Source organism: Panthera uncia, chromosome E1 (assembly GCF_023721935.1).
Source record: "Panthera uncia isolate 11264 chromosome E1, Puncia_PCG_1.0, whole genome shotgun sequence".
Taxonomy (NCBI): domain Eukaryota; kingdom Metazoa; phylum Chordata; class Mammalia; order Carnivora; family Felidae; genus Panthera; species Panthera uncia.
In genome coordinates, this window is record NC_064814.1 from 3,297,611 (window position 1) to 3,322,580 (window position 24,970).

Genomic DNA, 24,970 nt, shown 5'->3' on the forward strand with positions numbered 1-24,970 from the left:
GCTGGCTGGTCACCGTCCCTGACTTCAGCCCTGCTCTGATGTCACAGGCCGGCAGCTCTGTCGTTCCCGCGGCAACGGCCTGCCTTTGGTCAACGGCTGGGGCAGACGCCGGGCTGCTGGTGGAGGTGGGGAGCTGTGAGTCCAGCCTCCCTCGGCCAGTGCGCCCTGGAGAACCCAGTGCAGGCCGTTCAAAGCTCCAGTGGTGCCCGCTCCTTACCCGTCGTGGGGTGGGCTCCGTGTGTGCCCAACTGTTTGAGGGAGGGAGGTCTTACAAGGGCCTTGGGAAGTGAGCCAGTCAAGGTCGCCAGGCCACATGTCCAGAAGGCTAATTTGAATTTTTTTTTTTTAATATTCATTTTTTGAGAGAGAGAGAGGCAGAGTGTGAGCAGGGGAGGGGCAGAGAGAGAGGGAGGCACAGAATCCGAAGCAGGCTCCAGGCTCCGAGCCGTCGGCACAGAGCCCGACGCGGGGCTCGAACCCACGAGCCGCGAGATCATGACCTGAGCCGAAGTCGGACGTTGAACCCACTGAGCCCCCCAGGTTCCCCTAGAAGTCCTGCACTAACGGGGCTCTCCATATGCAGCTGGATGGGTGGTGGTGGCTGGGGACAAGGCTGGCGCTGGAGGTCCCTGTCTGAGGGAATGGGGAGAAGTCATCGTGCGGCAAGAACAGCCGTCGGTCGCGGGGGACCCCTGACCAGCACTGGGTACCTGGGGGTGCGAGGTTTCGGGGAAACCCGGTGATTGACATAGTCAAGGGACGTTTAGAAAGTAAGCCCCCGGTTGGGTCAGCCGTAGCGGCCCCCTTGGCTAGCCCGGTGTCCCCCATGGGTTTAGGAGAGTCTGTGCCTCGTGTCCGTCTCTGAAGCTGGTGGTCAGGGGGGTGTACAGATTTATAAGCCCCACCCTAGGATGTGGGTGCAAAACTCTGCTGTGGGATTTGGCCAGGATTCTTCTTCTACCATGACTCCCCCCTGCTCCCAGTGGTTCCGATTCAGCTGGTCCAGAAGCCCAGCTGACTTTAAGAACCACCACTCGGAAACTTGGCTGAGAGTCAGGAAGTAGGCAAACCCCAAGGCTCTGGGCAGCCCAGTGGTTGTATTGTTAGAGGCTAGAGCTCAGAGAAATGGAGTTTAAAATGTCTCTGATGTTTGTTTCATCCGGGCTTGGCTTGGATGCCTCCAGTGATGGGTGTCTCACTACCTACAAGGCACCCCCAGGATTTCAAGACAGACATTTAGCAAGTGCTCCTTTCCACCTGGCAAGTTTCCACCTCCCTGTAATGTGTTGTTGGTCTCGCTCAGTCATCTGGAGACACACACAGTAAGTACCACCCTCTTCCCCAAGTAGCTTGGCAAGCATTTGGGTGTTTCATGGTGCTGAATGCCAGCACCTGTGCACATGGGTGCTGCTGTTACCACTATTTCACAGAGGAACAGACCGAGGCACCCAGAGTTAAGAAACCTGTGCTGGGTCACACAGTTCATACTCGTCACCACCACATCGTGCTGTTCTAGACTTTTCCATCTCCTTCAAGCTCCTCTCCAGACACTCTTGGTTCCTTAGGATTTTTCTTCCACGGACAGGTTTTTCATTCTCCTCCCGAAGAGAGGCTACGGCCCCTCCCCCCCCTTGTGGAACTCTCTAGTTTTTTGTGAATCCTTTGTGGGAAGACACATCTCTCTAGTATTCAGATTTTCTCCTTAGTGAACGTGTAGTTCTCATTTATGTATATTTCTCTTTCTTTTAATGTTTCATTTTTTTTTTTTTATTTTAACCTTTATTTTTTGAGAGACAGAGACAGAGCACAAGCAGGGGAAGGGGCAGAGAGAGAAGGAGACACAGAATCCCAAGCAGGCTTCAGGCTTTGAGCTGTCAGCACACAGCCCGATGCAGGGCTCAAACTCATGAGCCATGAGATCATGCCTGAGCCGAAGTCAAACACTTAACTGATGGAGCCACCCAGGCGCCCCTGTTTATTTATTTTTTTTTTTTGAGGGAGAGAGAGAGACAGAGCATGAGCAGGGGAGGGGCAGAGACACAGAATCCGAAGCAGGCTCCAGGCTCCGAGCCGTCAGCCCAGAGCCCGACGCGGGGCTCGAACCCACGAACCGTGAGATCGTGACCTGAGCCGAAGTCGGACGCCCAACCGACTGAGCCATCCAGGCTCCCAGTTTTGTTTTTTTTTTAATGTTTATTCTTAGAGAGAGAGAGAGAGAGAGAGAGAGTGTGTGTGTGTGAGTGAGTGAGGGAGGGGCAGAGAGAGAGAGGGAGACACAGAATCCGAAGCAGGCTCCAGGCTCCGAGCCGTCAGCCCAGAGCCCGACGCGGGGCTCGAACCCACGAACCGTGAGATCATGACCTGAGCCAAAGTCGGCCGCTTAACCGACTGAGCCACCCAGGGGAAACCACGTGTACATATTTCTTAATTAGGTTAATTCTGAAGGATTTCATTAGTTACACTTTATGAAGCTTTGCCCCCGATGCTAAGCACACATGCTGGCTGTCGACACCTCTTGCCCCTTAAGGTTATTTCGACACACGTCTGTCGCCTCCGTGCACGTGGGTTGCATCGTCTGCTTTTACGTCTCTGCGGTGCTCGGACGTTCACCGAGCCTTCCCGGGAGCCGGGCTGCCTCCCTCCATCCCGTGGGGTGGCGGCAGGGTGGGCTCCCTGGGTGTGGGCACGCCTCTTCCACGTGCCCCCCAGCTCCTCTGCGCGTCCCCTCCACGCCCGGCTGGGGTCCGACCGGGGCAGCGCCGGGCCGGACCGTCGCCCTGCTTGTCCGAGGCCTCTCTGTCACCACAGGTAAAGATCACGCGCGTCCCTGCCGAGCCGCTCCCGCTTTGCGCTTGTGCGGCCGGGGCTGGGCGGGGGGGGGAGCCCACGTGTGGGTTGTAAATGTCTTCCCCATCCATCGAGCGTTGTCAGGTTTGGTCGGGTGTTCAAGCCTCTTAAAAATCTTCTGAGCTGGAGGTGTGCCTTCGATCCCCGCGGGGAATTGCAGGCTGGCTCTCCGTGCAGCTGGACTTGGGACGGCTAGACTCACACACTCGTGAACTTGACTCACAGAAGAGCCTGTGCGTGCCCCGTACTGCAGACTCTGTTTATTCTTCGGACACAGTTTAACAAGCTCCCTTGTGTGGGTGGCAGGCCACAGGAGTTGGGAGCTGTTGGAGAAAGGAGGATAGGGCTCTGGCTGTCACTCTCTGTCTGTCTCACAACCAGGGAGGAGGACATAGGCAGCTATAAAGAGTCAACGTGGAGGGGCGCCTGGGTGGCTCAGTCGGTCGGGCGTCCGACTTCGGCTCAGGTCGTGATCTCACGGTTCGTGGGTTCGAGCCCCGTGTCGGGCCCTGTGCTGACATCTCGGAGCCTTGAGCCTGCTTCGGATTCTGTGTCTCCCTCTCCCTTGGCCGTCCCCCGCTCATCCTCTGTCTCTCTCTCTCTCTGTCTCTCAAATATTAAAGGGGTGCCTGGGTGGCTCAGTCGGTTAAGCGTCCGACTTCAGCTCAGGTCATGATCTCACGGTCTGTGAGTTCGAGCCCCGCGTCGGGCTCTGTGCTGACAGCTCAGAGCCTGGAGCCTGCTTCCGATTCTGTGTCTCCCTCTCTCTCTGCCCCTCCCCCGTTCATGCTCTGTCTCTCTCTGTCTCAAAAATAAATAAACGTTAAAAAAAAAATTAAAAAAAATAAATAAATATTAAAGAGAAAAAAGTCAACCTATAAAACCCAGATTGTATTCGGGGAGGTCACTTAGTATAGAGGAACCTTACCCTACACGTGTTATTTTCTTTCTTTTCGTTATTTTTTTAGTTTTCTGCATTTCAATTTCTTTCTTATTTATTTTTTTTATGTTTATTTAATTTTGAGAGAGAGAGAGACACAGCATGAGCAGGGGAAGGGCAGAGCCAGAGGGAGACGCAGAATCCGAAGCAGGCTCCAAGCTCTGAGCTGTGTCAGCACAGAGCCCGACGTGGGGCTCAAACTCGTGAACCGTGAGATCATGACCTGAGCTGACGTCGGACGCTTGACTGACTGAGCCACCCGGGCTCCCCTAGTCCTATGCATTTTAAAAGCCTTTAAGGGAATCTTTATGTTACCGTCCAAAACAGAATCTGGAGTGTTCCAAAAGAGGTCAAGTTTGATCTATTCTGTGTACTCTCAGAGGACAGAAATGATGAACTTTGCATCTGAGAGGGTAAGCCTTAATTATATGGAGATGTTCTCCCTCTCTGGCCGCACCAGCTAACGGGAGCCTTTCTGTGTCTATTTTTGTGTGTTTCAAAGAAAAGGTGCTAAACCCTGTGACCCAGGCACTGAGCCTGCAGGCCTTTGGAGAGGGCAGGAGTGTTTCTCTAGTTGCTACAGAGCCCAGGGGGCCACGGGACCTGGCTTGGGAAATGTGGGTAGGGCTGAGGAGGTGTCTGTTGGTGGAACAAGAAATTGTGTATCCGGGGCGCTGGACCCGGATGGTGGGGGGGGGGGTGCATTTGGGAACGGCAGGGAGACAGATCACACGCTGCCATCAGGGTCTCCGGCCCGCAGGCCGGGGACTGTGGACCCTGGTGGGTATTGTCTGGGAGCTGGTGATTGCCTGGTGAGCCGGCCGTGCTCTGGGCCCCTCCCTGCAGAGGCTGGGACGGGATCTTCGGGCAGCAGGGCCCCGGAATCTGCGTTCTCACCGGCAGTGCAGGTGACGGGATGCAGGCGAGCTGTGGGCTGCACCTGGAGACCTGCTGGTGTGGGTGAGAAGATGTCACAGCCCGACCACCAGCTGGGCTAGAATGGTGGCTGAGGACAGAGGAGGAGTGGCCGGGGTCAGGGCGGGGGTGGGGGCACAGAGAGCCTGATTAGGGGTCTTTCCGGAGGGGCTCAGGTGGGGAGGGGCCTGGGGAGGAGGCAGATCAAGGCCCTGATGCTGGCTAGAGCCACCTACTAGGGCTGCCCTTCTCAAAGTATGGTCCCCGGACCAGAGTATCCCTTCCCCTGGGGGCTCCTCAGAAATCGGAGCCCCCAGCCTCACCCCAGACCTTCCGGATCAAAATCTGACTCTCCACGAGATTCAGGAAGCACTGTGCTAGATCTTGCCTTTCGGTGTTCAAGTAAAATACTCGAATGGGAAAGGGGAGGGTGGTTCATTCGATGACCTCAGATAAAAACACACGGAAAAAACTGGGGCCCCCCCCCCCCCCCGCCGCCGCCCGCTTAGCACAGAAGCTGTGTGCCTCAGAATCCCTAGAGGACAGGTGTCAGGTGGTAAGTTCTTAATTTTGCTTGCAGTTTATTTATTTATTTATTTTGACAGAGAGAGAACAAGCAGGGGAGGGGCAGAGAGAGGGAGAGAGAGAATCCCAAGCAGGCTCCACGCTGCCCGCACAGAGCCCGACACGGGGCTCAAACCCGCGAATCAGGAGATCATGGCCTGAGCCTAAAGCAAGAGTCTGACGCTTAACCACCTGAGCCCCCCAGGCGCCCCTGGGTGATCTGACCACCCTCAGCTGCAGGGTAGGTGTCTCAGATCAGGGGTCTGCCTGCTCAGATTCGAATCCCTGCTGGACTGCTTCTGAGCTGTGTGGCCTCAGACAAGTTACTTAACGTCTCTGAGTCTCGGTTTCCCCATCCAAAAGTGGGGTAGGAATAGATCTCCTCACGGTGAGACCACGTGAGGGGGATGGTTGGCTTCTACTGTGTCCCTGCTTAGTAGCCCTGTGGCGTTGTGCATCCTGTACACGGGAGGGAGCCACGGACCCGAGACCCTCCGTCCTGCCTGCCCTCGGAGCCCCTGGTCTGGGCACCTCCCGGCCTCTGATTCTGGCACTGTTGTCCTTCCTGCTCACGGGCACGGGGTGCCCCAGAGTCTGCTGTGGGCCTGGCGCTTCCCCGCTGCCCGCAAACGGGGTCCCCCCCAGCAGCCTGGCAGGGGCCCGTCTCTATCAGAAGGCTGTCTGAGCGACTGCCTGGGGGCGGCCGCCGCGCCGGGGCCGCAGAGGGTGAGAGAGAGAATGGGCCCAGTGTCCGCTTGGCGCGAGAGGCCAGTCGGTGACCGCCTTCCTTCCGTCTGCTGCTCTGAGCCGGGCTTGTGTAGGGACCGGGGCTGTGGTTGCCCCGAGGGGCGTCAGGCAGCCGGCATGGGGCAGGCAGCCATCCAGCTCTGGGGGAGCAGGCTTAGGAGACCGGAGGGAGAACCCCAGGACGCTGAGAACACTCTGGTCTTAAGTGAGCGAGCGGGGTCGGGCTTGGAGCGTCAGCACGCAGGAGCCGGGGACGTGGACGGACAGCGAGGGGGGCGTCTGCTGGTTATCAGTACTGGACTTTGTCCCCAAGACGTCTTTGTCCCCAGATTTTTCCGTTTCATCCATTTGTGTGTGTCCAGGAAAACCAGCTCAGTGGCTTTGGGGTACCCGCCTCCGGGGGCCTGGCTCAGGGTGATGGAGTGGTGGGGGGCACTCCAGAGTGGGAGAGTTGTGTCCAGGCTGCCGTCCGGGGCCAGTGAGCAGAGGGGGAGCCAGTGGACCGCCGGATCTCGGGGTACACTCTCCCCCCTCCCCGCGGGTATCTTCCAAGGCAGACGAGGGGACAGCCACAGCTCTCCAGACCTCTCTCCCCCTGTTTGGACACCACCGTGGCCATTCCCGGGTTGGGAAGAGTTGAGACTCAGACCCAAGCTCCCTGCTTCCCCCGGGAAGGTCGTGTCTTGGGTCACGTGCTTTCCTTTCTCTTGGCCACACGACTGCCGGGTCACCTGACAGATCTGGGTTTGCCTTTTAAAAATCGGCCAAACTCCTTCCCGAAGCAGCAGCACCATTTTGCGTTCCCGCCGGCAGTGTGTGAGGCTTCTGCTTCCTCCCCGTCCTCACCAACACTTGTTATGGTCCGTCTTTTTAATTTTGGCCGTAATTCGCGCCCGGCGGGTGTGGATGGGACCTTGCTGTGGCTTCAGTGTGCGTTCCCCGGAGGACCGTCCGTGCTGAGCGTCTCGTGCCTTATTAGCGGTGTGCCTCTCCCCCAGGGAAGGGTCTGGTTTGATGTTGTGTGTGTGTGTGTGCCCGTTGAAAAATGGGATTGTTTGTCTTCCTGCATTTTGAGTGGTTTACATAATCTGGATTCAAGCCTTTTTTGTTGGATATGTGACTCACAGGTATTTCCTGCCAGCCTATCCCTTGTGTCCTCACTTACTAACGATGTCTCGAGTGTCGATGGCATTTTATCAGTTTCTTTTATTGGTTGTGTTTTTGGGGTCGTATCTGAGACATCTTCACCTAACCCAAGGTCGTGAAGATGTACCCACGTTTCTTTCTGAACAGCCGTGGTTTTAGACCTTACGTTAAGGTCTGCGATCCATTCTGAGTTAATTTTTTTTCCAAAACTGACACAATGGTCAGTGTGTGTGTGTGTTGTTTTTTTTTTTAACATTTATTTATTTTTGAAGGAGAGAGAGACAGAGTGTGAGTGGGGGAGGGACAGAGAGAGAGGGAGACACAGAATCCGAAGCCGGCTCCAGGCTCCGAGCTGTCGGCACAGAGCCCGACACGGGGCTCGACTTCATGAACCGGGAGATCATGACCTGAGCCCAAGTCGGACGCTCTACCGACTGAGCCACCCAGGTGCCCCCTGAGTTAATTTTTATATACAGTGTATGATTTTGTCTGTGCCGAGATAGGGGGTCTGTGTTTGTGGTGTTTGCACGTGGCTGTCCCAGCACGATTCATCGGGGGAAAAAACACCCAAACTGCTTTTGCCCCCGTTGAATTGCCGTGGCCCCTTTACCGAACCTCCATCAGTGCGTTTGATGCCCCAGCTTTCTCTTCTCTCCCCCCTCCTCTTGCTCATAGCGGTGGTGGGCACAGTGGCTGAGCGTAACTCTGACCCCTACTGGAAGTATATCACCGCGTGATCAGATCTGCCCAGAGCCGGCGGCCCTCGGTTGGTCAAAGGCACTGTGGTCCCGTGCACAGCATAGGCCTGGCTCTGCCACTTGCCGGCTGTGTGATCTGGGCTAAGTTTCTTAATCGGTCCCTGCCTCAGTTTCCCCACCACCTTGCGGGGTTATTAGAAGAAAGATGAGCCAAAACGCATAAGGTGCTGGAAGGGGGCCCCGCACAGCGACGGTCGGCTGTTCCACGGACGCGTGCCGTGTCCCGACTCCCACCATGCCTCTGGGCTGGCCTTGCTCAGCCCACAGAAATGAGAGCAGGGAGGGGTGGTGGAGGGGCGCTCGGCACAGCCTGCAGCTGTCCAGGGAGGGGCTCCTTTAGCCCACCAGCCTGGCTCATCTTGTTATCAGCTGCAAGGGGCCACAGATGTGACTCCACACCTTTTTGGTGTAAACGCCCCCCCTTTTCTGGGAAGGCGGGCAGAGCCCGGGTCCCTTCCTGAGGCCGGAGCGTCCCCCTCTGATAATCCCACGAGTGAAGAGCTGCGAATCCTGAGAAGAGAAGCTTAACCCCCTCTCTGATTGGTTTGCCCTGGATTCTGGTGCCAAACGTGCGTGCACACTTGCCTGCACACGCACACCCTTGCACACGTGCACACACATCCTGCCTAGCAGGCTCCTCGTCCTCCTCCTCCCTTTCCCCCTGCCATTTACAAGCAGCTCCCCCTGCAGAGACCAGACCCTCGCCCCCTTCCGCCCCTGCCTGAGTCCCGATGCGTCTCTACCTCGGGGTGGGGGTCTCTACCTCGGCACTGCTGACGTGTGGGGCTGAACCAGCGTTCGTCGTGGGGACCGTCCCGGGGCAGCGCGGGATGGGGAGCAGCGTCCCAGGCCTCCACATACCAGACGCTGGCGTGTCGTGACAGCAAAGCGTGTGTCCAGACATTGCCGCGTGTCCCCTGCAGAGCAGACCCACGCCCCACCGGAAACAGTCGCCCTGCGGGATCTTGTTAGAGGTGTGCAAGACAAGTTGGGAACAGAGCCTGGGCCCTGGCGGGCGGGTGTGGGCCAAAGTGATCCGGAGGGACATGTCGTGGGGCTCGTCCCGCATTCCGAGCTCCGTGTGCCTTGTCTCCAGGGGCTCGCTCTGCTCAGAGCGTTCCGGGCCGCCGCGTGCGTCTCCTGTCCTCGCGTGTCCTCGGCCCCTGGCGCCTTGGCCCCCACCACCCTCCCTCCGAAGCCGTGTCCGCGGAGGCCGCCGACATGAGAAGAAACACAGGCAGAACCGCTCAGCCGTGTTCCAGACCCAACCACGAAGCCCCGCTTTTGAGGCGGAAGCACAGATTGCCCCAAGCCCGCGAGAGAGGAGACCTCGCTCTGCAGAGAGGACAAGACCGCCAGCAGCCCCAGCGCCTGGCCGAGGGGCCGAAGTCAGGGTCCCCGAGCCCACGAGCGCGAGGCCCGGAGAGGCCGTGTTTAGCGCATCTGTTCGGTGTCGCGGGAGGACAGGCCAGGGAGCACCCACCTGACTTGGAGGGGCCTGCCCAGCGAGGAGCGGCCCGGCTGCAGGGGGCCGGGGAGAAGCACAGAGCAGAGAGGAGTCACCCAGAGGAGCCGGTGAGACCGCAGCCCCAGCGCACCAAGAGGAAGGCGGTGGGCACGGAGAAGCGGGGGGCTACCAAAGCCACGGGCCTGACCCGTCGCCCCCGCCGCGCCCCAGAGAAGAATAAGGGGAAGCGAGTGCCTTCGACAAAGACCGGCGGTGGCCGCCGTCCCGCTGACCCGCAGGTGAGCAGAGGGGTGAGCACAGAAAAGCTGTCGGCTGCCGTGGAGGGACCGGAAGGTCTGGAGAAAAGGGAGAGAGAAGGAGCCTGGGACGGCAGGAGGCAGCCGGGAGAGGAGGCGCGTTCGCCCGTCCAAGGCCTGGAAAACAACCGTCTGGATCAGGGTCCCCGGGGAAAAGCGCAAGACCTAGAGCAGCTGTGGCCGCTTGGCTCTCCCCTCAGAAGGGGAGCCACGTCACCGGTGTCCCTGCGCTGGCACGGTGACAGGAGCAGGTGGCAGAGGGAGCTGGAGTTTGCCTTCGAAGAGTTGTTTGACACCAACAGAAAGCTGAAGGAACACCTCATCTTGAACCTTGCACCCAGGCCCGGGGCGGATCACAACCCCGGCGGGGAGCACGGCCTCTCGGGGATGCAAGGCCACGGAGGCGAGACCCAAAGAGACCAGAAGACGGGAGGTGTGGAGACGGAAATGGATCCTGGCAGGGAGTCCATGCGACCCGCGGATGTGGACGCCCGCCAGACGGCGTCCCGAGACAGTTGGAGAAAGTTCCTGAGCGAGCTCGAGAACCAGAAGTATCACAGGTTGGCCAAGCTCACGTTTAGGAATGAGAGTAAGCCGTCGTTTCCCCAGGCAGGAGGGTCTGTCGGTGAAGAGACCCGGGTCCCGTGCTCCAGCTCTGGGCAGGCACCGGCCGGGCTCGACCCGCTGGCCGGGGGCCCCCGTCGCCCTGCCCCACGAGACCTGCCAGACGGAGCTGGCTGCATGGCATTGCCGCCCAGGCGGAGGGCGGAGACGGGGCGGGGGCCGGGTCGGCAGACGGGACCCCAGGGGCTGAGCTGGGGAGCCCACCCCCAGACTGAGCTGGAGGAGCCCAGAGAACAGGGAAGGGCGTGCGTGGCTCTTCTGAAGTCCCCCTCCTCCCGAGACCCGGACGAGGAAGGGCCGTATGAAGGCGACGCCACTTCCCCCTGGCCCTCTGGCTTCGCGGACGATGACGGGCACAGTCAGATGATCCGTGACCTTCAGCAGCAAATTGAAGAACAAAACAAGTTGCACAAGCAGTTTCTCGAAGACGCCAGGAAACGCTTGCAGGAGTTCCAGAGGATGTGATAAGCGCGAGAGTTCCTCCCGCAATAAATACACCGTTGGTACCCAAGCCCGTGCCCTCTGTGTCTGCGTCACCCGCTCAGGAGCCAGTAGGCACCCCGCTTCACAGCGGCCTCCCCGGCGCGACCGCGGCAGCCCCTGTGGGGCACAGTCCGCGGGCCTGGCCACGGGTGGGGGCCGCCCGCTTGCGCCGCTCGCACAGCGGAGACTCAGGTGAATGAAGCATGTTTTGGCCGGACAGACACTGGACTTTCAGGGGAATCCAGGGTCAAGCAGGCACAGTTTCAGAAGTTTCAGTGTGGTGGTGCTTAGCCGTTGGCCGAGACCAAAACGGGGAGAATTCACTGAAACCTCTGAAGTCTTTTTCAGACCCACAAAACCAACATCGTTTAACAGGACCTCGCTTAGTATACGTTCTGGTAACTTTAATATCAGGAAGTGAGAGTGAGGCAGAGGAGAGGCAGGAAGAGAGGAAGGACAAGACAGAGGCCGAGGGAGGAAAGGGGAGTGGTCCCCGGCAACCGGGCCAGCCTGGCGACTCCGCCTGGGGCTGGCAGTGGCGGGGCACCTGGCCGGCTGGTCAGTGTCCCACCCCCCGCTGTACCCCTGACCCAGCAGCCCTGGAGACCTTGCCCTGGGCAGCGGGGGGCGGGGGGTTCATCTGTCAGTTGCAGATACTGAGGGGCTGGGACGGGGGTGGATAAACTTTTTCTGCAGAGAACAGGACAGTACATTTTTCGGGCTTTGCCAGCCAGCCAGTCGGTGGCAATGACCCACAAACACGGCCATAGGCAACTCACACTGGGATGGGCGTGGCCGGGTTCCAGTGAGACTTTATTTACAAAAATGGGGGGTGTGGGTGTGGATTGGGACCTCAAGCCATAGTTAGGTGACCCTGGACCGGCGTGTGAAGGACGTGCTTGCGTCCCCCCTCCCTCCCCAGGACCTCAGGTGCACGGAGTGGGATCATCCGTCTTCGGTCGTGATGCATTTGTATCACTGGCCCATGAATGGCCTTTTCCCTTTTAACGTGCATTTCCTAAGGGATGACGTCATGAACGGTTGTGAGCCTAAGGCTGGAATATTTGCTCAAAACCGGCCTCTGCCTGTGTGCTACTTCCGTTTCGTGGCTGCTGTGCCTTCTTAGCTACATGCCTGTGAACTTGGGGTTTGTCCCCCGTCCCTCATCCTGTGGGGTGTGCCCAGGGAGATGTGGGGTGACCCAGTCACATGAGAAAGCTGAACTGGGCTTCCCTGGAGAGCATCGGGCTCACAGAACCCCCAAATACGCCACATGGATGGGGCAGTAACAGCACCCCACCGAGTTTTTTGGGTTGTTTTCAAATCTTCAGTATCTCGGGTGAGGAGGCTTCTGTTGCCGCGCGTTTTCGTCTCATTGAAAGCATCTCCTCGGACTCTGTTGTCGGTCTGGCTTTTCCGCTTTAGGTGGAGAAAATGTGTGATCGTTTTGTCCCCTGGTTCTGGAATGTCATGGGTCAGGACTGCAAAGCCAACTCGACGATCTGATCTAAGCCCAGTACGGTTAAGAACGAAGCCCCGGGCCGGGAGGGGTGTTGGCTTTGAGTTGCCCAGGGTTGCACATTTCAAGATGAGGTACGCTCCTGCCTGTTCCTGAAGCTTCTCCGTGGTCGGAGAGGGTGCTGTGAGATCCCCAGGTTTAAAGCCATGGCCACAACAGGACGCAAGCATTGAGTAACGAGGTCTTCTGACAGCTGGAAGCCCCGGTCTAATGAATGGACGAGCCTGCCTTTGAGAGGGTGATTTTTGTTTCTACTTTCAAAGGTAGTATTTGTGGCCCGTGTGTTTTAGGTGAGGAACTGCCCCTTCTCAGCTACACTTGAGCTAAAAGTAGATGTAGGAGATAGGCAGTGAGACACGGTGGAGGGTGGGTCGTCGCTGCCCGGACGGTCACGCCTACACTGTCCCCAGAGAGCCGGATGAGACACCCTGCCCTCTCCCACCTGTCCTGCAGGAGCTGGGGGCCAGTAGTGCAGAAAATAAGACTGCCCTCCAGCCCACCCCCGACTCCCTATGAAGATGTCAGGTGCCCGAAGAGCAGGCTGGGGGCCTGGCAGACCCTGTCTTTGCTCCCTGTTGATCTGACCCACCTGGACTGCGGTGCCAGAGGCCCTGGGACAGAGCCACCTGGAAGAGTGTGGGGCTCCTGGCAGGTTCCCGCGGAGCATGCCAAGAAGCAGTGAGGACTCCTGACTCCCGGATGACTCTGTGCCCCTTCGTTCTCCTGAAGCGTTTCTTGGGGCCTCCCTCTCCGAATACCGTATTTTCTAGAACTTTCCGTGGGTTTGATGCTCCCGCCCGCATATTTTGAGGCAGCCTCCCTGTTTCCATCTCCTCCCGCATTTACTAGAACGTTTACCATCTGGTCGCTTCCTGGCAGTCCCGTCTGAGTCCTCGCCCCCAGACCACAGGGACTCGGTGAAGGCCCCCGTGGCCGGTCCGGCGTTGGCCAGGGGGGTTGGAGAAGGAGAGCCGCACGTGTGCGCGGCTGAGGTCCGCTGCCCGCGGGACAGGTGCAGACCTGCAGTGCCGGGACAAGAGACGGGAATGGCGGTTCACCCCGTGATGGCATGACCCCCCTCCTGCTCTTGCCGCACCGGCAGGCATCGTTGGCTTTGGCTGTGACCCTGCCTTCTGTGTGTGCTGCTCTGAGGGTCCTCATACCGTCCCTGCCCCCGCCCAGCCAGGGGCACGGTCGCGGGTGTATGATAATATCCAGAACCCCAGGAATGTAGGATAATGGGGAAAAGTAAGATTTTTTAAAACTTGGGGCCCCGGGGGACCCTCTCTGCCCTGCAGTAGTTCTTCAGACGAGCGGGAAGCGTAATGTGGTAGGGAGTTGATGTGTTAGTGTGGCCTGCCTCCGCGGTTCCTGTGACGGTCCGGGCCACGTCCCAGGCATGCGGGAGATGGCTGTGAGGACCGGACGGACCCGCTGGGTCCTCTCCCACGTTGGAAGCTGGGAGCGCAGGCCCTGGGATCCCTGTCTCTGCCTGAGAAATGCCGTGGGCTGGGGGTCAGCACGCAGACCGCATGCCTCAGCCCTACGCGAGGCGGGGGAGGGGGGGGTGGGTGCTGCCGCGCCGATGGGCCTGAGCCCTGGGCCCAGCCCTCTGCCTTCACCCCTGAAAGTGGGGCAGCCCGGAGCGGAGCCTGGCCCGGGGTCCCGGCCTGCCAGGGGCAGCGTGAGGACGCCCCAGCCCCCAGCCCCTCCGTGCCCCTTCCTCAAACTGCAGATGGGGAGGGATTGCAGGGGGGTGGCCAGATGCTCCCTCCGCGCCTCCCTGGGCTCCCTCTGCCTCCTGCCCCGCCCCGTCCAGCGGCTGCCCCCCGCTGCGGGCTCCAGGCCTGGGGTTTGCGGGGCTGAGCTTGGCTGCTCCTCGGGGTCTTGGCGGAAAAAGTGCAAAGCAGCAGTCCCTTCCACAAAGCCGCACTGTTCTCAGCAAATCCTCCCAGGATCGGGATGCATTTTTTTCAAGTGATTCAGCAGCACGTGAATGGGAACGGCCTGAGCCTCAGGCCCAAGGCTTCGGGAACCGTGACCAAGGCCTCTGGCATGAGATCCCCCTGGGCTCACAAGGAGAAGGAAGGGTGGCGGGGCACAACTCGGGGGCCTGCCAGGGTCCGGGGGGGGCGGGGGGAGGACGGCCGAGCAGCGAGGGCCGAGGCTCTTCTCTGCGCAGCTGATGAGCTCTTAGAGACGGCTCCCTCCTGCTCCCGAGGGGGCCGTGGAGGTGGGAGTGCTGGTCTCCATGGAGACAGGGCATCCAGTGGACAGCAGCTCAAGCGAATGTGCTAGAATCTCGAATGGCCCAGGGCTGGGCCCACACTGCTGGTTCCTGTGCTCTCTCGTGCACCCCGTCAACCCTCCCCGACACATCGGCCTCCATAGACGCATCTGCTCCTACGGGGTCGTGAGCGCAGGCATCTCCAGCACCGGCCTGAGTCCCGCCGGCCAAGCCTTGCCCTCACCCTGGATAGGCACAGCCCTGCCCCAGAGCCCGGGATGTCAGCCACCACCCACCCCCCACCCCAGGGTGAGGAGGCTTGCAGGGACCCGAAGGTGCCATCTGGTCTCCCAGCGCTGCCGCTCAGTGGAGGAAGCCCCTGGTTGCCTCCCGGCACCACGGGGAGGTCTTTAATTGTGAAATGATGCCTCTTCCCCCTTCTCAGTTCCCTAAAAGACTTGGCCTTGGAGGAAGTCTGCTGCACTGCCGACCGAGAGCGGCCGGGCACTGACAGCAGGGAAGGCAGAGCCAGGTGTTTGGGGAAAGCCCTCACCACCGTGTCCACCGAGGGGCACCTGCAAAGCTGGGGGCTGGGCACACAGGGAGACCGGAGGGGCAGGTGGGGCCGGACGCTCCTGTGCGCTTCTGGGTGCTGAGCCAGCACTCGATGTCCTTGTGGCATCTCCCAGGCTGGCTGACCACACCCTGCTTCCTCGTGGTGCAGTTCTGGGGGGAGGGGCATGGCCTCAAGCCCCGGGGGGGTCTGAGCAGGCCTGCAGCCCACGCGAGCACGGTTCCCTTTCTGGGTCACTGTCTGCCCTGTCCCCCACCGTGCAGCTGGTGAGGTCCGCCCACCCTGCTCGCCATGCAGATGCAGTCCCGCTGGAGGGGTTCACACCCGTCTTTACTGTGCCCCCCCCCCCCCCCAGCCACCGGAAGTGCTTTAGTCACATGCAAGCAGTTAGGGAATCCCACGGCAATTGGGGGCCCCGAAAACCTAGTAATTTTGTTACAGCTTTTGTAGGGCAACGCCACAGCTGTTACCACTGGGCTTAGATGCTGGATGGGGGGCGGGGGGGGAGCAGGGGGGGGCACCCCCTCCCTTTCCCAGCTCTGGCCTTGAAGGTGGAATGGAGGGGCCCCCTCCAGGGCGTGTCCCGGGGCCAGGCTACCCTCAGCCAGGCTTTAGACACGCTCATCACCTTCAAGGAGCTCCAGCCAGGTGGACCAGCCATCCGGTGTCACCCGTCCACCCCAGAGGGGTAAGAAAGTCTCGTCCTAAGCGGCAGCCGCAGGACGTAGTGGCAGGTGTCGGCGGGGACTTGGGTAGCTCTGCGGTTGGAGGGTGTAAATGTCTAGACGGCAGGGCCCCTGCAGCTGTCCCCAGGCCCCCAGCGGAGTGGAGCCCACCTGGAGTCAGTGGCAGCTGGGTTTCCCCTGAAGAGGTTGGCATGTAATTGTACGTGGAGACAAGGAAAGGGACCGGGTGACCCACGGAGGGCGTTTGCAGCTGCAGTGACCTCATTTCTGTGTGAGAAGTGGCCTTCCCCACACTCGCCCCTGCGGCCGCAGGCCGTTGCCGCGGCCGTCAGACCCCGGCACCCACAGCGGGTTTGGCTCGACTGCGTTCCGGCTGCTGCACAGGGCGGCCCCGCCCGCTCTTGGGGACACAGGACAGGAGGGTCCAGGGCACACGTCTGGCAAATCTAGTCGAGACGCCATCTTTCCCTCCCCCTGGGCGCGTGGCCCCGGGAACATGCCCCTGACTGGAGGGACCACGGGCCTGGGAGCAGGGTGGAAGGGCAAAGCAGCTGTGTCCCTGCGGGCAGTGCTCTCCCTGGGCGACCCTCCCGGGTTCACGCTGGTGGCCACAGAGAGTAGGCTGGGCCGAGAGGGGACGTGGCCTGTGCTGACTCTGAGCCAGCCCTGCCGATCTGAGTCAGTGCACTGGTGAGGCTCAGATGATCCGGGGCTGGATTTTGACCTTGTATTTACAGGAGTATTTTTTCCAAACCCCGAGATTCCCACGTCTCTTCTGGGCAAATGCGTGGTTTTTCCATACGCCAGAAGCTCGGCCTCGCCCGGAACCAGGGCCTGGGGGCTTAGCGTGTGTTGAGTTTGTTGAGACGAGGCCTCGAGGGTCTAGAAGTCACGTTTTAACATCCACAGCTTGACCCGTGCTTTGGAATCGGAAGCCGGTGCCCAGGCAGAGCGGCCCCATTGGGAAGTGTCCTACTAGGATACATTCATAAACGTAGCAGGTGAAATGCCTCCAGAGTGGCCAGGCCCATGGCAAGATAGTAAAGACGACCCAGTGAGAATAAAATACACAGGCTTGGCAAAGACAGCTCTCCTTCTGGGTCTGGCTCCCCCCCACGGATTATGGGTACGGCTTGGTGTATCCTTCGTGGCCTCCCGGGAACGTCCACGGACACAGTAGGACTCAAAAGATGTTGGTGGGGTCCGGGGGGGATGATGTGAATCTCTGCCTGGGCTGGTCGAGTGAGCCACACCCCCTGGCCAGCCCAGGCCACGTTGCCGTGCGCTGAGGACACCCTAGTTTTCCCAGAAGCCCCCTGCTGCCCCTCCCCTGCCCCCCCTCCCCCCTCCCAGGACAGTCTGGCCTCCCTGGCTTTTCCCTGGGTGCTCGTCCTCTCTCAGAGTCTGAACACAGCCTGTGTTCTTGGGATCATCGTCTTTGCCCATGACTCTCCACCCGCCCAGCTCTTTTCCATCCCAAATCTGGCTGGGAGTGCGAGGGATCGGTTTTGCAGGCTGCTAGCCGGGGGAAGTGACATCATGTGGTGTCCGTGGCCCGAGGGGTGGGGGCAGGGGCTCTGCGGTTGCGTGTGCTTTGAATTAAGTCTACTGTTGTGCATTCCAGTAGCCAACATCTGGCGGTGAATTCATCAGCCAGTGTATCACCCTTGATCTCAAACCCAGATGTTGTGTTAACGGCAGAAAGGAAAGAAGAAAAAACAAAATCCCAGCAGCTTGGGGAGAGGCCATCATTTTTTAGCACAAAGCAGTTAGAACAAGGATCTTTATAAAGCCTCTTGTTCCCGCCGCTGCCTCTGGTTCCTACGGCGGAGGGCGGGCCAGCGGAGCAGAACCCCTCGCTGCTGGGGGGTGGGCAGGCCGTGGGCCGATCACCCACCCCAGGGCCGGACACTGGGCCCAGCAAACGTGTGTCCATGCCTGGATTTTAACTTCCTCTCAGATTCTTTTCTGCTTTTCCCCAGCCCTGGTCTTTCAGCGGCCTGGGACTGAGAGGGACCCGTCCTATGCTTAGAGTGGTCTCCATCCCAGAGCTCTGGAGATGCCCATCGCCCGGGGTGTGGGAGATGCCTTTCTGGAGAGTTCTCTGCCTCCTCCCTGTCCGCCGCGAGGGTGCGCGTTTCTGTTTTCCTGTCCATTGTCTGACTTCTTGCCTGGGTTGGATGCTCCTTGAAGGCCCTCCCACACCTCCCCCCTTTCTCCCGTGGGCAGCAGAAGGAGGCCCATGCTTTTAGGATTTCGCTTGAAATGCAACCCAACCCCAGACTCTTGAGTTTCTGGCCTCGTGCTGGGGGCAGAAGACTGAGGGTCCAAAAGTTGGCAGCCAGAGCTGGCTGGGGTCCACCTTGGTGCCCCTCCAGCCCTCCCGCCCTGTGGGGCCCCTCTGTCCTGTTTCCCCTCAGGTCTCCTGCCTCCACTTGCCTGTGGGATCCTCTGGCTCTGATAAATTTATTCGCTAAAGCTTTTCGCGTGCCCTTCCCCCACCTACAGTGCTGAGCCCAAGTAGCCCCTGCTGCCCGGAGCAGGTTGGCGGCTCTGGGGCTCGAGCCCGCGTGGACAGGTGTATGTGTCGCGCCTCTCCTTCACGTCAGGAGGGCGCTGACACTCGCAGAAGATCGCCAGAGAACTTCTCTTCATTCTCTTTGCTTCTCTTCATTCTCTTTCTTTCCTTCACCTTCTCTCTCGTCTTGCAAGGTGGAGAGAGGGGGTCCCCACGCAGAATTCAAAGACGCCGAAGCACCTGAGTTCTTGTGCTGCGTGGACGAGCCCCGTCCGAGCTCCTCCGGGCCCCTCCCCCCGCTTCCCTGCAAGCAGCTGGCAGCCCGGGAGCCACTTACCATTCTAGTCCGACCCCGCGAGTGGACCCCGGACCCTGGATGCAACCGGTGCCTTCTTTCCGATAATCTGAAACAGGGAAGTGTGGAGTCTGTCGCCCTAGGCCAAAGCGAGCATGTCAGGGAGCCGCGTCAGACCGGCCCCTGGGATTCGTGCTGACCGGGATGTGCGGTCTGGACCCGAGCGGGTAGTGCTGACCGGGATGTGCGGTCTGGAGTGCGGGTAGCGGCAGCGGCACCTCGGCTGCAGACGTGAGCGGCTGTGTCTCCGCGACGTCAGGGAACTTCCCAGAGGCTGCGCGGAGGGGGAGGGGCTGACACAGAATCTAGCCCGGTGCTGCCCCTTTTGAATTAGGATTTAGACTGCCTGGGAGCCTTAGGGGTTTTTCTGGGAGAAAACTGCATGGAAGGCAGTGGAGCCTTTTCACTGTCCGAGAGTAGCGTTTGCTTGTTTTCTGCCCGCCAGCGAGTGATGTTTCTTGAGCACCTATTTTGGGTTGAGCATTGTGTGGGGGTAGCGGGGCTTCTGGAAGGCAGTTCCAGAAAGCATGCAGAATTGGGTGTCTTATAGTAAAATCCAGCAGCAATGCCCTTTCTAGAACCGTGGCTTCCCTTGGATGTTTCTGGTTCATTTGATATCATCAGCCGGTGACGGTGTCACGGGAGGAGACAGGGTTAATCTGGTACGTTTCCTGATTTGCATGAACACGTCTTAACGTGGCGTTGCAGTAGGGTATAGATTACACAGGTAGTACGAGTGACCACCGACAGACTTCACCTGAATCCCCAGATTTCTCAGGTACAGCTCATTTCCATCTGGCAAATACCTGGTGAGCACCAACTGCTCTGTGCCTAGAACATAGCGTCTGCCAAAAAAAAAAAAAAAAAAAAAAAAAAAGGGCGCCTGGGTGGCTCAGTCGGTTGAGCGTCCGACTTTGGCTCAGGTCATGATCTCACGGCTTGTGGGTTCGAGCCCCACGTCGGGCTCTGTGCTGACAGTTCAGAGCCTGGAGCCGGCTTCGGATTCTGTGTCTCCCTCTCTCTCTGACCCTCCCCCGCTCATGCACACACGCGCACTCTCTCGCTGTCTCTCAAAAATAGACATAAAGAAAACGTAGCCTCTGCCTATCAGAAAGGCAGGTGTACAGGTGCTTGTGACAGGATGGATGAGAGTGTGGAATGTGCCAAATGCTATGGGAGGACAGGATTTCCCAGAACAAGACAGGAAAGGGCAGTTTTATCTGGGTCTTTAAGGATGAATAGAAGTTTTCCAGGCAGGGGAGGGGTAGGTGGCATTCGGAGCAGAGGTGGGGATACCCCTGGGCAGGTTTGGGTTCAAGGGACTATTATGGGCTGGTGGAACAGCAGGATGGGAGCAGCTGGGGGTAACTGAACCAGGAGGTACCGGGTCGCAAAGGGTCTCCCGTTTTAGACGAGGGCAGTGGGCAGCTGAGGAGGACACTTGAGCCAGGAGGGATGCGTCTAGAAAAAGTCAGCTGATGCCAGGGCCAGGAGGAGCCATGGAAACAGGTTGACCTGTTGCCAAGGGCAGAGCCCTCAGTTCTGGGCGGCCCACTGGGTGGCATTTCCTAGATGTGGGTTTGCAGGTTGGGGCCTGGCTCAGCCCCGAAAACAGGAACCCGTGGCCTTGGCCGGTCATGACTCAGCTGCAACAGAAGACACATGAACGGGGTTTGGGCCTGGGTGGGGCGGGGGCGCTGGTCCCTGGTGCCAGGCTGGGATCTGGGGGATGGGCACAGACGGGGGGTCCATGTGCCTGGGCCTCCGGGCTCCGTGGGGAAGACCACCCTGGCCAGGGAGTCCCGAGATCCGAGCTGCCCACCCGCGGGTGGAGAACAGAGGCGCCTTGGTGCCCGGTTCTGTCTGTTCCTTCTTTCTCTGTCTTGCTCACATCCCATTAACGGGTGACCCTGCACAGCTGAGTTGTGGAGGCCAAAGCATTTAAAGCTCTTAAAACAGGCCGTGCCACCAGCTGATAGGGGTCAAAATGGGGAAAGGGAGGGCTCTGCCCAAATGACACGGGAACTGCCCACCTCACCCTGTCGGGGCATGGGCTGGGGCCCGGGGTCTGCCTGCCTTGCTAGGAGGAGGCCGTGTGGGGGGCATGGCCCACGAGCAGCCTCGGGCTCTTGCAAACACTCCAGAACCTTCCCAGTCCGGCCTCTTCCCTCTCCTTCACCTTGTGTCCCAGTCTGGGGTCATTTTCCTTCCGTGGGGGCTCCTTCCGTGGCAGCGGCCCCGTATGTCGTCCGGGATGCCCGTGACTGCCTCCTCACCCGGTTCGATACCCTTTGGCGGGTAAAGCGCTCTGACCCTTCCTCTGTCATGCTCCCTATAGAACCTGTGTTGTTATCACAGAGAGTCAGCCACAGGACATCTTTCAGGGGCACTTTTGGGACAGATTAGGCGTAGCGGGATAGACTCTTCAGATCGAAGACCACCCCCCCCCCCCCCGCCCTGCCCACTCCTAAACACGACGAGGCCTCTTGGGGAGGCTGTTACTCCCCTGCCTTCAGCCTGGAAAAAAAATCCTGTTTGCCAGTAGGCTGCGGATGGAGGCTGGGTGGTAGGAGGCTCCCCGTCTTAGCTGCACGATGATGATTGTGGGCCAGTTAATTTGCTTATCTGCTTCCCCAGCCACATGCATACACAGTGGAGAGAATTTGCAAAAGTCCCAGAGCACTCAGGCGTGACCTCAACAAAGCGCTTTGTCCCCATCGGTGCCTACCAGTAACCCCGCTGGTCGTGAGAGATCAGGTTTCTGCTTCTGGCTCCCGTGGACCGATTCTTGGGACCAGAAGGGGGCTCTTAGGGCTTTACCTCTTGACCCTCCCCGCTGAGCTTGTGAGGGGTCTGGTGCCATGCTAAGGGCTGGGGTCATCTTGCCCCCTGCCTCCCGCCTCCCTGCTGCCCCTCGCCCCTGCTCGGAGCCAGGACGGCACAGGGGGGACTCTCCTCACCTCTGTATCTTTATTTTGCAGTGATTAGGGCCAAAGCGGTCAGCGTAAAGGAAGTAGACTCCGGGAACGACATCTACGGCAACCCCATCAAGCGGATTCAGTATGAGATCAAGCAGATAAAGGTAAGGGAGACTGTCACCAGGTTGCCCCACTGGGCAGAGCAGCGGGAAGGTTGGGAGCAAGGTTGGTCTGCAGGAGAGAAGGAGATTCTAGGCTCTAGCTGGAGAAAGGGCTTTGTCAAGGTGGGAGTTGTAGCCGTGCGTATTTAACTTCGTTACAAAAATGTTATTTTTAGCCTGAAACGTTATCAGAAGGTCAATGAAATGCTTATTCGCTACATCTGTGGCAGTTAAGAGGGCGTGTGCTATGAGCGGGAGAGAGAGCGTCTCTGTTCTTGAGACCTCATTGAGGCATCGTGAAAAGGCCGGTGTCGACACCGAAGAACAATTCTTGCCCTTTGGTGATTAATAGAGCTTGTTGTCGTCACCATCGGCCTAACCTTTCCCGGCGTGGGTGGGACGAGCTGTCTCAAAGCCGGTTTATCATGACATTGAGATGACCCTATTCCATCGGGGTTTGCTTGTTGAAAGCCCCTCCTCCCCCCCGATCCTGTCCCCCAAAACCAACGCTGTTGACTCTGATTTAGGCCCAGCAAAATCCCGATGAGGTGCCCAAAGCCCGAGGGCGCCCCCTGGGCTCCGCCCCACGGCCGGGGTGGGGGACTGTCCTCAGTGCACACTCACGTCCCTACCGGTCACCACCCCTGGTGGGGCCACAGGAACCCCTGGCTGTGGTGGGTTCTGCCTGTGTCACCTCCTCCCGGGGAACAGTGCGCCCCTCCACGTGGGCTGCAGGCGCGTTCAGTAGGTCAGTCAGTAGATCCGCAGGTGAGGAGTCAAACCCCATTGGCCCCGGGGAGTCACATCCTCATTGCAAGGGGGCAATCCCGCCCCGGGGCCCCATCAAGCAGCCAACGCTCGACCCAGATTCCTGGCAGTGCACAGGGGGGTGTCCCTCCACGACGGGTGAGAACCACCCGGAGATATACGGGCCTCTCCCCGGAGATTCTGAAATGACCTTGTCGGTGGTAGGGAGAGTCGGGCGTCTGAGACGGTTTCCTCCAGGTGACGGAGTCGTGCCCAGCGTGCTGATAGCTGCCACACTACGTGAGGAGTGTCTCCGGAGAATCAGTCTACAGCGGGAACGGTCACCTTCTAGCTCACTAGAACCTTCTGCCCCCCTTTCCCATGCTGGTGGTACCACGGGCGCAGGTCGGGCGGCCCCTCCCCAGGATGTTATGCGGGGGACCCGGACTTTGTTAGCTGTGCGGACCGGCTCTCCTCACGTTTCCTTATCCTTGTCTTTCCAGATGTTCAAAGGACCCGACAAGGACATAGAGTTTATCTACACGGCTCCTTCCTCTGCTGTGTGCGGGGTCTCTCTGGACATCGGAGGGAAGAAGGAATATCTCATTGCAGGTGTGTGTGTGGATATGCCCTGGAACATTGTCAGGGACCGTCCAGGGCCGCGTCTCCAGGGTGGGACCTTGCGAAACCACGAGGCGGGACGGAGTCCCGGGTCCTGACGCCGAGAGGCCGTCCCGAGGTCTCTGGGCTTCCCTGCCCTTTCCCGTCTGCGAATTCCTCGTGGATTCTCCCCTGCCCCCCAGAACGGGGGACCCAGTGTGGCTTCATGGGGAGACACAGTAAACCAGTGTCCACGGGGAATCTGCGGCCGGGCAGACACCAGGAGGTGAGAGGGTTTGCGTTTTGCTCCTGAGGGGGAGTCGTGCGCGAGATGCCGGAGGCACTCGTGGCTGGGCGGGAGGCGGAGAGGGGTTGAGACCTTGTGTTAAATCTGCTGATGTTATGAGGTCCTTGACCTGTGCAGCGACTCCCCTCATCCTGTCTTTTTCCTTTTTTTTTTTTTTAAGTTTATTTATGTATTTTGAGAGAGAGAGAGAACACGAGCCGGGGAAGGGCAGAGAGAGAGGGGGGGGGGAGAGAGAGAATCCCAAGCAGGTTTTTGCACCGTCAGCACAGAGCCCGGACGTGGGGTTCGAACTCACAGACTGTGAGATCGCGACCCGAGCCGAAGTCAGGTGCTCGACCGACCGAGCCGCTCAGGAGTCCCCTAAATGTTTTCTTATGAGCATCTATTATAGTTTAGGTTTTCTTGAGCTAGAACTCACACACCATACAATTCACCATTCAAAGGGCATCATTCACTGGTGTGATACCTCCATCATCAAGATGGGCAACCACGGCCACCGTCGGAGAGAACTCCGTACCCTTTCGCTGTGTTACCTCCCTGGCCGCCCCCCCCCCCCCGCTCCCCCCCCGGCTGCAGCACCCCCCAGTCTACTTCACGACTCCGTGGGTTTCCCTGTTTCAGAGGCCTCTGAATGGAATCGCAGAATATGCGTGGTCCTTCGTGCGCGACGTCCCTCGCTCCGTGGGGTCGTTTCACAGCTCCGTCCAGGTTGGAGCAGGAATCAGAACTTGTCCCCTTTCTATGGCCGAGCAGACCGCGGTCTGTCTGCCCGCTCACCAGTCATTTCGTGGACGCCGGGGTTGTCTCCACCTTCGCGCCCTTAGGCACGAGGCTGTCGTCCACACCCGTGACCAGGTGTCCGCCTAGCGGTGTTTTCATGTCTCTTGGGCCGATACGTGGGAATAGAATTCCAGGGCATATGGTGACCACGTTTAAGCATTCGAGGGGCTGCCAGACTGTCTTCCAAAGCAGCTGCGCCATTTTACATTGGCGGCATCTACTGTTTTTCCGATAAGAAAAATAAAGTCGATCGGAGAGAGAGGGATGGGGACAAAATCACGACGCGGAGACCTTCCTGACTGCGCTTGTCACCGTGAGGCAGGGGACGGCGGGGCCGGGCAGGTGCCCAGAACACGTGGTGCGGGTGCCCAGAACACGTGGTGCGGGTGCCCAGGGGCGGCTGTTAGAGACCCAGGTCAGCAGGTGCAGGGGGACAGTCAGCCTCAGGCGTGTCTCCTTTTTCATGCTTCCCTATGCTTGCGAAATTTTTACAAATGACATCTATTGCTTTTATGATGAGCAAAATAACGCCCTGGAGAGAAGGCAAAGGAGACAGAACCTTGCATGGTGGCGGGAACTTGGCGCCCTGACAGGTCCACGGTTTCCAGGTTCCCGCATCGGGTTTTGCCCCGGTCGGTGGGGAGCAGGGCTTTAACCTACACGCCTCACCCCGCGTCTCCTCACGTCGCCCTCTAGAGGCAGCCGCCCAAACTGCAGAGCTTCCAGAGCTGCTGGAAGGAGGGCGGGCCAGGGTCCCCTCCGGGTGGGGGCTCCTGGGTGGGAAGGTGAC

General features: G+C 59.3%; 3 protein-coding genes across 10 annotated transcripts in view; 2 read left to right on the forward strand and 1 right to left on the reverse strand.

Annotated features, from left to right (window-relative positions):
- Positions 1-24,970, forward strand: part of TIMP2 (TIMP metallopeptidase inhibitor 2) — a gene marked incomplete at its 5' end in the record, with an annotated part of 46,937 nt that overhangs the window by 13,441 nt on the left and 8,526 nt on the right. Inside the window, 2 exons of the mRNA XM_049638137.1 lie at positions 21,649-21,749; positions 22,997-23,105. Of these exons, the coding sequence (XP_049494094.1) occupies positions 21,649-21,749; positions 22,997-23,105 (210 nt within the window). The remainder of the gene's footprint in view (positions 1-21,648; positions 21,750-22,996; positions 23,106-24,970) is intronic.
- CEP295NL (CEP295 N-terminal like) lies at positions 28-10,864 on the forward strand. Of its 8 annotated transcripts, none has more exons than XR_007459051.1 (3): positions 28-135; positions 1,185-1,322; positions 2,528-2,822. XR_007459051.1 is itself a non-coding variant. In XM_049635578.1 (3 exons), exon 3 carries the CDS (start codon positions 9,139-9,141, stop codon positions 10,768-10,770), a length of 1,632 nt encoding a protein of 543 aa, XP_049491535.1. In that variant the 5' UTR covers positions 28-135; positions 1,185-1,322; positions 9,014-9,138; the 3' UTR covers positions 10,771-10,819. The 8 variants fall into 8 exon arrangements, 7 of the variants coding, with proteins under 7 accessions (XP_049491535.1, XP_049491538.1, XP_049491536.1 ...); XM_049635578.1 differs by lacking the exon at positions 2,528-2,822 and adding an exon at positions 9,014-10,819; XM_049635581.1 differs by lacking the exon at positions 2,528-2,822 and adding an exon at positions 9,014-10,819 and having other exon boundaries at positions 1,210-1,322.
- PGS1 (phosphatidylglycerophosphate synthase 1) overlaps positions 2,072-24,970 on the reverse strand; it is a 339,697-nt gene continuing 316,798 nt past the window's right edge. The window contains exon 8 of the transcript XR_007459048.1: positions 2,072-2,125. The gene's annotated coding sequence lies outside the window, so the exon portion shown is untranslated. The remainder of the gene's footprint in view (positions 2,126-24,970) is intronic.